At 41.8% G+C, this 11746-nt stretch overlaps 1 protein-coding gene across 1 annotated transcript in view; it reads right to left on the bottom strand.

Annotated features, from left to right (window-relative positions):
• Positions 1–11746, bottom strand: part of LOC143276949 (cubilin-like) — a 51089-nt gene that overhangs the window by 21776 nt on the left and 17567 nt on the right. The window contains exons 12-17 of the mRNA XM_076581627.1: positions 11537–11661; positions 7916–8071; positions 6531–6663; positions 4919–5037; positions 3189–3356; positions 1493–1577 (exon numbers count right to left, since the gene is read on the bottom strand). Of these exons, the coding sequence (XP_076437742.1) occupies positions 1493–1577; positions 3189–3356; positions 4919–5037; positions 6531–6663; positions 7916–8071; positions 11537–11661 (786 nt within the window). The remainder of the gene's footprint in view (positions 1–1492; positions 1578–3188; positions 3357–4918; positions 5038–6530; positions 6664–7915; positions 8072–11536; positions 11662–11746) is intronic.

The raw sequence follows: 11746 nt of genomic DNA, 5'->3' as shown, positions 1-11746 counted from the left end.
CTTAAAGGAGAATATGTTTCGACAATCTTGAAATTTATTTCTTCCTGTTCTGCATTCATGTTCCAGTTTTAGAGGAGGAAGGTGGCAGAATGGTTAAGACTCTTATCTGCCAACAAAGTGTGAGGGTCTGGGTTCGAATCCCACTCTCGCCCTTCTTCCTAATTAGTTTGACTGAAAAATCGAACTGAGCGTCTAGTCATTTGGATGAGACAATAAACCGAGGCCCCGTGTGCAGCACGCACGTGGCGCACTGAAAAAGAACCCACGCCAACGAGAGCATTGTCCTCTGGCAATTTTTTTTTTTTTTTTTTAGAAGAAATCCACTCTGATAGGTACACGAATACATATGCATGCACTCAAGGCCTGAATAAGTGAGTTGGGTTATGCTGCTGGTTAAGCATCTGCCTAGCAGATGTGGTGTAGCGTATATGGATTTGTGCAAACGCAGTGATGTCTCGTTAAGAATCTAAAACTGAAACTTTAGTTTGATCCTTTCGCTGTCACAGCTGACTTTAGTCAACTGGACAGTTGACCGGCATTGGCGACTTCAGTTGACACTGATGATGATGGTCATACAAAAGCATCTTCGGGATCCTGCTGTCTGTCATGCGGACAACGTGTCCTGTCCAGCGTAGCTGGCACTGGATCACAGGCTTTCAATGCTGGGCAGGCCGCTCCTCTCTTGGACCTGAAGGGTCATGTTAAACACACAATTTTTCACACGGTAACAAAACCTGACAGCTGCAGCCCAACACTGTTTTCCCCAACACAAGGAAACTGGCTGAGCTTTCCCCTTTGAGGCTGAAGTGAACAGGTCCACTGTGTTGTTTGACAAGGACAGAACGGTGTGACTGCGAGCGTCAAGTTTACAAATGGCAGGTAAGCGTCTTGACCATTATGCCATGTTCCTCCCATGGTCAGTGAGCTTTTGAGAGGCCAGCTGTATCACACACACACACACACCTTCATAGTAACAAGCGCGCGTGCACACACACACACACACACACACCCCTTCATAACAAGTGCACACACACACGCACACACACACGCACACACACACACACACACACCCCTTCATAACAAGTGCACACACACACGCACACACACACGCACACACACACACACACACACACACACGCACATACACACACTGTCATAATCAACACATGCACACATGCACATACATATATGCATACACATACAAGCACACACACACACACACACACGCACACACACACACACACACACGCACACACACACACACACACACACGCACATACACACACTGTCATAATCAACACATGCACACATGCACATACATATATGCATACACATACAAGCATACACACACACACACACACACGCACACACACACACACACACACACACACACACATACACACACACTGTCATAATCAACACATGCACATGCACATACATATATGCATACACATACAAGCACACACACACACACACACACACACACACTGACTTGGGGTAGTTGTTCGGATAATTGGGTGAAGTCAGTATCGTCTTAACCTCCGTTGCCACCATCACTTCCATCGACGGACACTCATCTGAACAGACACAGGAACACACTGACCAACACACAGACAATAATCCATGCATAGCAACAATGCACTAATAAACACATATACAACAGTTCATGCAATTAGTCAACTCAGTCATTTCACATGCGTCAGAGAATAATCTGAACATGGCACTCTCTCTCTCTACCTCTCTCTTTCTCTTTGTTTCGCTAAACTCCATATTTAAACTTGCATTGCTGTTTGCCAATGTGGTGTAAGGAATTGTTTATAAACGGTCTTTTTTTGTATTCAAAGCTTTAAAAATATGACAGAATGCGATTCCATGTCAACGATTTTACATATAATTCTAGTAATTTTGTATTTTCCTATGCTCACTCCATTGTATGGGTGAACGACCTGACAATTAAACTATTCTACATCCTTCATCCTGCGTCTCTCTCTCTCTCTCTCTCTCTCTCTCTCTCTCTCTCTCTCAAACTCGGTGGGTTTTTCGGCCCGCGGTCAGCTGCTAGCCAGAGTAAAGTGTGCCATGGACTTCAGTGGAAAGACTGGGACCACACAGTGATCATCCACATCACGGATGCAAGTTTGGGTGTGCTGCTCAAATTTCCTGACCAACACTGCAAGTGCCTGTATCTCCCGGGCCTGGTTAATGCCAGGACATCATTGTGAAAGGAAGCGTGGAGTACAGCCTCGTCACTTGGTCCCAAACCTAAATGGACCTCCATTGCATCATTGTCATCATCACCATCCTCCTCCCTCATCATCACTATAAAACTCGTCAGTGCTACTACAAGAGTTTAAATGGCGTTATTTTCATTACTGTTTTTGTAACATGTGCACGCTTATTCCAGTTAAAATATTTATGGCTTGAACATTGTCTTGACATATATCAATTTTCATATCTTGTACTCTCTCTCTCTCTCTCTCTCTCTCTCTCTGTGTGTGTTTCCCTTGCTCTATCTCCCTCTTAAATTCTCTCTCCTCTCATTCTCCTCTGGCTACATAGTGATGTAAATGCCAAATTACCATTCACGTAACCATGATTACAGTGTGCATGCTGTATTGATATAATGATCCCCCCTTTGATGTCACTGTTTCCCCTTTGAAAGCTGGATGGATAAAAAGCATTGTCTTGCTTACTCCATTACTATCAGAAATTAAAATTCATTCAGATCAGTTCAGTTCAATTCTCTCTCTCTCAATCTGTCATGCTGTTAAAATATGGGTGTCCTGGGAGTATTTTGGTGGGTGGGTGGGTGAACGGGAGGGGGTATTTTATTGAAGTTTTTTAATATAACAATAAATTATCATGTTTTATTAAATTTGAATACTTGTGTGTGAGTGTATGTGTTAACATCTGTGAGAGAGAGAGATAATGATAGTTTATTCAGTGAGGCCATGGCCCCGTTTAAGGGGTGGTCACATATTTTGCATGAATAAATCTATACAATGGCATAATCTTACTACATGCATACACAAACAAAACCGTGTTCTCTGTGTGAGAGAGAGAGAGGGGGGGGGGAGGGAGGGAGTGGAGGGAGAAGGGGGAGGGAGATAGCAAAGAGATTATTTCGAGGGTTGTGTCATAATCTTTATCTGACACACGCAGACACATTTACGTGCATCTTTACTCACTGGCGTGGTAAACACTGGAGTAACTGATTCTGAAGCCTCCGTCGCTGTAGGCACTGTCTGTGAGGAATCGCAGGAAGAGAGGGCCGCCTCTCTTTGAGGTGAAGGTGCTGGTGCCTTGGTCCCCTTCACACCACCGCCACAGGAAGCCACTCCCAGAATCGCTCCAGTCTGAACAAGACAAAAGGAAAGCAGAGATGCCAACCCCTGTCAAGTGTTTGTAGGAACAATCAGGAAATCTGGTGGGAACGTTTTGAATTTGGTAGGAACACTCGGACTGAGCCACATTAGCAAATGTACATTTTATCTACAACTTGTAATCCACAGGCACAGATACCATTTGAGGGCAGAGTTGAGTTTAACGACCTATCGGCAATAAGTCCTTAAGGTCAAGTTGTTCGTGGCTGTGGTCCTATACGCCATTTGACCAAGACACATCTTGATACAGCCACGTTCTCTCTTGCTCGGGCAGACGATTAATCCGATTGGTCAACTCAATGTTGTTTCAATGTAAACACGCACACGATTAGCTGAACATCATCACGTGAGACAAAAGTTAGAAGTGACAGCCCTGGCCTCGTGATCCATGTCTAGAGCGTCTGGGTAACGTTACAACAGGAAAGCATGTGGCAATGCTATGTAGTCAGTAATGAACTCGTCAGAACAATTCTGACGTTGGCGTAATGTCGGAGCAAACTGCGGTCGAGCGTAATGAGTATCAGTTTCAGTATCAGTAGCTCAAGGAGGCGTTACTGCGTTCGGTCAAATCCATATACGCTACACCACATCTGCTAAGCAGATGCCTGACCAGCAGCGTAATGAAATACGGCGAAATCGGAACAGGTGGCGTCGCTGTAGACTTGTTCAGTTTGCTTGAGTGAGACTGTTTCTCTCCTGTCAGCAGTGACGGGGAGCAGGTAGCCAGCCTGAAGAGCACTATTCAGTGTGACAGACCTGTCACTTGCTGAACATACCAACCTCCCTTTTTGGGGAGAAACAAAATGACTAACATGAGCATCATATCAGGGAAAGATTTTTTTTTCAAATCACCACCCCACCCTTAGTGCAGCGAGAACAAAGAGAGAGAGAGGGGGGGGGGAGTGAGACGGGGGGGAGAGAATGAAGGAGGGATGGAGGGAGGGAGAGAGAGAGAGAGAGAGAGCAACAGATAGAGACCCACAGAGAGACAGGCAGAAAGAGACAGAGATAATGAGTGAGGGAGAGAAAGAGAGCAAGTGAGAGAGAGCAACAGAGACATAAAGAAAGAGAGAGAAAGAATGAGGGAGGGAGAGAGAGAGGGAGGGAGGGAGAGAGAGAGACAGAGAGGGACAGAAAACAAGAGATACAGACAGAGAGCAACAGAGAGACAGAGAGAGCAACAGAGACATACAGAGAGAGAGAGAAAGAATGAGGGATGGAGAGAGGGACAGAAAACAGAGATACAGACAGAGAGCAACAGAGAGACGGAGAGAGCAACAGACAGACAGACAGACAGAGAAAGAATACAAGAGGTAGAGAAAGAGAGAGTGTGAGAGAGAGAGAGAGCAACAGAGACACGGAGCAACACAGAAAGAGAGAAGAAGAGAGACACAGAGAGAGAGAACAACAGAGAAACAGAGAGAGAGAAAGAGCAACAGAGAGACCAACAGACGAGAGAGAGAGAGAGAGAGAGAGAGAGAGAGAGAGAGAGAGAGAGAGCCAGCAACACACAAGGAACGCCAGAGAGAACTGACCGTCATAGGCTGTGACATTGTCATTGCAGTTACCACCCCACAAGTCCATGCTCACAATGCTGGCTTGGATCAAGGTGGAGGAACTCTCCGGCACTATCAACCACCTGCAGTACGCATTGCTGGAAAAACAACAACAACACAACAGCAGTGAAACAATGATGGCTGAGAGGTAACCCGTCTGCCTTGGAAGTGACAAGTACAGGTTCGAATCCCACACTCGTCAGTATTTACTCCGCCCCCCCCTCCGCCACCCCCCCTCCCCCATCCCCTGTCCACTGGACCTTGAGTGGTGGTCTGGACACTAGCTGTTTGGAGGAGAGGTCCTGTGTGCATGTTAAAGAACCCATGGCAACAAAAGGGTTGTCCCAAATTCTGTAGAAAAATGCTTTTCTGATAGGAAGACAATATGCACTTGCAGGCATGAAGGAAAACAAGGGTGGCACTGCACGGCAGTGATGTGCTCTCCCTGCAGAGAGAGAGAGAGACAGACGGAGACAGAGACAGAGACAGAGAGAGACAGAGAGAGAGAGACAGAGAGAGAAGCCTGAATTTCACACAGAATCTGTTGTGACAAACCGTAATGTAATACAACAATAACAATGAACACGTACACACACCCAACACTCACACACACACACACACACACACACACACACACACACACTGAGGGGGACTAGCATAACTTTCATCTGGATTCTTTCACATTGTGGCATTCTTTATAATGATTTATTAGCTAAAAAAAAAAAGGAGCAAAGGGATCAGCTGGGTCAACATGTTTATGACTTCCATTTTCATTGCAAGAATGTTTCAGATAAAAGAAAGGAATATAGGCTGTTCCAACTTACAAGAAGAAATAAAAAAAAATTATGGAATTGTAGGCTACAACGAGCAACACAATAAAAGGCAGATTGCGTCATTGATCTGTAGATGGAAACTGAACTGTTTCAAGACAAAATATATAAAAAGTGTTTCCTGTATTTGTGCTAATTCTATAACAAGTGATCACATATTTACTTGCGATATGCTAAAATGTCATATACCTGTACTAGCATCTTTCCCAGTGAAAGAAATCTTGGACTCTTCACTTTTATTGTTCGACTTTTTCAAATCACTGTCAAACAGTCCAATTGGATTGTTGTTATAACTTAAGGGGGTGGGAGGGGGGGAGGGGTGTCAAGAAATCTTGGACTTATCACTGTCTGATTTTTTTCCCCTCCAAATGTTTGCAAAATAGTCTAATTGGGTTGTTGTTATAACCTTTGAATTTTTTGTTTGTTTGTTTTGTTTTGTTTGTTTGTTTTTTATATAAACGCCTATATGTTTTAAAATTGGAAAGTTATTCTCTTAGTCAGTTTGTTGTTAATGTTGTGCACAGTACTGTTTTCATCCCTTCCCCTCCCTTTTCTCTCCCCCCTCCTTTTTTTTTTTTTTCATTTTTTGTTCATGTCTAACATCACTTAACGTGGATAGACATTAAATGAAATTGAACACATGCACACAAACACCCACTCACACCATCCCCACACCCCCACCACACCCACACACCCCACTCTCACACATCCCCCCCCACCCCCCTCGCCCAACCCCCAACACACACACACACACTACATACAAGGGGTAGCCACTGTGAGAAAAGTCAACAGAGTTGATGTTGAATGGAAACTGGGAAGCCTGCGCCTGATCCGACCGAACAAACTGTGTGATGCTGTTCGACTTGAGGCGTGTCGGAGCAGGTTCACAATTGCCTGTCAACAGAGATGTCAGTTTCAGATTAGGTCTGATGGGCGCAATAGCCGAGTGGTTAAAGCGTTGTACTTTCAATGTCCCGGGTTCCAATCTCGGTAACGGCGTCTGGAGATTTTTCCCATCTCCCAGGTCAACATATGTCCAGACCCGCTTGCGCCTGAACTCCCTTCATGTGTATATGCAAGCAAAAGATCAAATACGCACGTTAAAGATCCTGTAATCCCATGTCAGCGTTTGGTGGCTTATGGAAACAAAAACATACCCAGCATGTACACCCACAAAAACGGAGTATGGCTGCCTACATGGCTGGGCAAAAACAATCATACACGTTAAAGCCCACTTAAGTACATACGAGTGAACATGGGAGCTGCAGCCCACGAACCAACCGAAGAAGAAGAAGATGAGGTTTAAAATAGCCTGTCAGCAGAAACGTCATTTTCAGAACAGGTTCAAAATAGCCAATGAACAGAAATATCAGTTTCACAACATGTTCAGAACAACCTGTCAACAGGGACATCAGTTTCACAAACATTCACAATAGGTTCACAAAGGGTTCACAGTAGCCTGTAAACTGAGACATCAGTTTCATGATAGGTTCACAATAGGTTCACAATAACCTGTCAGCAGAGATGTGAATTTCACAAAAGGTTCACAAAAGCCTGTCAATAGAGACTGCCATTGTGGATGTCTTTTTAAATGTGTGTGTGTGTGTGTGTGTGTGTGTGTGTGTGTGTGTGTGTGTGTGTGTGTGTGTGTATGTGTGTGTGTGTGTGTGTGTGTGTGTGTATGTATGTGTGTGTGTGTGTGTGTGTGTGTGTGTGTGTCTGTGTGTGTGTGTGTGTATGTATGTGTGTGTGTGTGTGTGTGTGTGTGTGTGTGTGTGTGTGTGTGTGTGTGTGTGTGTGTGTGTGTGCCTAAACCTGAGCGTGTGTCACTATGTGTGTGTCAGTGTGGGTGTGTGTATTTGTGTGTGCCTAAACCTGAGTGTAAACCACTATGTGTGTGTGTGTGTGTGTGTGTATACGTGCGCGTGCATGCATGCATGCGTGTGTGTGCGTGTGTGTGTGGGTGCGTGTGTATGTGTGTGTGTGTGTGTGCGTGTGTGTGTGTGTGGGTGTGTGTGTGTGTGCATGTGTGTGCGTGTGTGTGCTTGCTTGCGTGCATGTAAAAAATATCCCAGTCTGTATAATATAGGACTCGAACTGACACGGACTTTCCAGTCCATACTGCTGCGCACAGGACTGTACTCACGCTGCAGACTGTACATCAGCCACAGGCCCTGCAGGTGTCGTGTGGCGTTGTGCAGGACTCGTGACACCATGTACGCTTTGGAACCTCTGGAGATCAGCACCTTGCTGGACGTCCGTCCACACGCTGTGCCCAGCTCCGCAAAGCTGCTGTTGTGCCCTGGACACAGAGAGAGAGAGAGAGAGAGAGAAAGATAGGACATGAGCTCACACTTGCTGTTACTTAACCCTTTCACCGCCAGACAATTCAGGGTGCAAAATTCCCTTGTGCAATAAACACAGTGATATGGTGTCAAAGTACAGTGATGGATAGAAATAATGACTTATCCTACCACCGAACATTAACAGCAGTAGGTTCATGGATAACAGACCCATGATCTGATCACCCTTCAGTGACATGGGTCCTCTACCTAGCTGCTGCATAAATCCGAACTTGGCTGTGAAAGGGTTAAATTTGTCCTTTTTTTCTTTCTTTCAAGACTTTGTACGTTGAGCACTGTACTTTGTCTTGTTTCTTGAATTAAAGCATTTCAACCAACAGAGAGACATGTCCAATTCTTCTTCTCTCTCTCTTTTTTTTGTTTGGTTGTGTTTAGTGTAATAAATATTGAAATCTAAAAGTGTATTGTATTGCATTGTACTGTACTGTATTGTACTGTACTGTATTGTGCTCTATTGTACTGTACTGTATTGTATTGTACTGTATTGTATTGTACTGTACTGTGCTGTATTGTACTGTATTCTATTGTACTGTATTGTATTGTACTGTATTGTATTGTACTGTATTGTATTGTGCTCTATTGTATTGTGTTGTATTGTATTGTACTGTATTGTATTGTACTGTATTGTGCTCTATTGTATTGTGTTGTATTGTATTGCATTGTACTGTATTGCATTGTACTGTATTGTATTCTACTCTATTGTGCTGTATTGTATTGTACTGTACTGTATTGCATTGTACTGTATTGTATTGTACTGTATTGTATTGTACTGTATTGTACTGTATTGTACTGTATTGTATTGTATTGTATTGTACTGTATTGTATTGTACTGTATTGTACTGTATTGTATTGTACTGTACTGTATTGTACTGTATTGTACTGTATTGTACTGTACTGTACTGTATTGTACTGTATTGTACTGTATTGTACTGTACTGTATTGTGCTGTATTGTATTGTATTGTATTGTACTGTACTGTACTGTATTGTGCTGTATTGTACTGTATTGTACTGTACTGTATTGTACTGTATTGTATTGTACTGTATTGTACTGTACTGTATTGTACTGTATTGTACTGTATTGTACTGTATTGTATTGTGCTGTATTGTATTGTATTGTACTGTATTGTACTGTATTGTATTGTATTGTACTGTATTGTACTGTACTGTATTGTACTGTATTGTACTGTACTGTATTGTATTGTATTGTGCTGTATTGTACTGTATTGTATTGTACTGTATTGTACTGTATTGTATTGTATTGTACTGTATTGTACTGTATTGTATTGTACTGTATTGTACTGTATTGTACTGTATTGTATTGTATTGTATTGTACTGTATTGTACTGTATTGTATTGTATTGTACTGTATTGTGCTGTATTGTACTGTATTGTACTGTACTGTATTGTATTGTACTGTACTGTACTGGATTGTATTGTACTGTATTGTATTGTATTGTACTGTATTGTACTGGATTGTATTGTACTGTATTGTACTGTACTGTATTGTACTGTATTGTATTGTACTCTATTGTGCTGTATTGCATTGTACTGTACTGTATTGCATTGTACTGTATTGTATTGTATTGTACTGTACTGTATTGTATTGTACTGTATTGTACTGTACTGTACTGTACTGTACTGTATTGTACTGTACTGTATTGTACTGTACTGTACTGTATTGTACTGTACTGTATTGTATTGTACTGTATTGTATTGTACTGTATTGTATTGTACTGTATTGTACTGTACTGTATTGTATTGTACTGTATTGTACTGTACTGTATTGTACTGTACTGTACTGTATTGTGCTGTATTGTACTGTACTGTACTGTATTGTACTGTATTGTATTGTACTGTATTGTACTGTACTGTATTGTACTGTATTGTATTGTATTGTACTGTATTGTATTGTATTGTACTGTATTGTATTGTATTGTACTGTACTGTATTGTACTGTATTGTATTGTATTGTACTGTATTGTACTGTATTGTACTGTATTGTACTGTACTGTATTGTATTGTACTGTATTGTACTGTATTGTACTGTACTGTATTGTACTGTATTGTATTGTACTGTATTGTACTGTACTGTACTGTATTGTATTGTATTGTACTGTATTGTATTGTACTGTATTGTGCTGTATTGTACTGTATTGTATTGTATTGTACTGTATTGTATTGTATTGTACTGTATTGTATTGTACTGTATTGTATTGTATTGTACTGTACTGTATTGTACTGGATTGTATTGTACTGTATTGTACTGTATTGTATTGTACTGTATTGTACTGTACTGTATTGTATTGTGCTGTATTGTATTGTACTGTATTGTATTGTACTGTACTGTATTGTACTGTACTGTATTGTACTGTATTGTACTGTACTGTATTGTGCTGTATTGTATTGTACTGTATTGTATTGTATTGTGCTGTATTGAACTGTGTTGTATTGTATTGTGCTGTATTGAACTGTATTGTATTGTATTGTGCTGTATTGAACTGTATTGTATTGTATTGTGCTGTATTGAACTGTATTGTATTGTACTGTATTGTATTGTGCTGTATTGTACTGTACTGTATTGTACTGTATTGTATTGTACTGTATTGTATTGTGCTGTATTGTACTGTACTGTACTGTATTGTATTGTGCTGTATTGTACTGTACTGTACTGTATTGTATTGTGCTGTATTGTACTGTACTGTATTGTATTGTGCTGTATTGTACTGTACTGTATTGTATTGTGCTGTATTGTATTGTACTGTATTGTACTGTACTGTATTGTATTGTGCTGTATTGTACTGTATTGTATTGTATTGTGCTGTATTGTATTGTACTGTACTGTGCTGTATTGTATTGTACTGTGCTGTATTGTATTGTACTGTATTGTACTGTATTGTACTGTATTGTGCTGTATTGTATTGTACTGTATTGTATTGTACTGTACTGTATTGTACTGTATTGCATTGTATTGTATTGTATTGTATTGTATTGTATTGTATTGCATTACATTACATTATTCTTTTGTCACAACAGGATTTAGCGAGTGAAATTCAGGCTGCTCTGCCCAGGGAGAGCACGTTGCCTCAGCGGGATCACAACCCTTTGCTTTTCTGTACTTTTGCTGCCTGTAAGTGTATTTGTCTTCCTATTTCAGTGAATATTTCTACAGAGTTCAGCCAGGGACAACCCTTTCCTTGCCGTGGGTTCTTTTATGTGCGCTAACTGCATGCTACGCATGGGACTTTGGTTTATCATCTCATTCGAAAGACTAGTGTCCAGACCCACCGCTCAAGGCCTAGTAGAGGAGGAGAAAATGCTGCCAAGTGTGAGATTGGATCCCGTACATCCAGAGTCTCTCACCTCCAAAGCGAACATGGTACTACCAGGCCATCATTTTACTCACCACTGAAGACATAGAGATAGTCGCTGACGTTGAGAGATGTCGTCTGGTTGATGGATTCTTTGACCGTCAGCTGTAGACACGTGCTGTAGTTTGCTACGTCCTCCTCACTCCCCCTCACATACAGTCTGCAATCATTCATCATCATCACCATCATCATCATCATCATTTTTAACCCTTTCACTGCTCGTTCCCCCTCACATACAGTCTGCA

Source organism: Babylonia areolata, chromosome 33 (genome assembly GCF_041734735.1).
Source record: "Babylonia areolata isolate BAREFJ2019XMU chromosome 33, ASM4173473v1, whole genome shotgun sequence".
NCBI lineage: Eukaryota > Metazoa > Mollusca > Gastropoda > Neogastropoda > Buccinidae > Babylonia > Babylonia areolata.
This window is presented reverse-complemented; position numbering and strand designations above follow the sequence as displayed.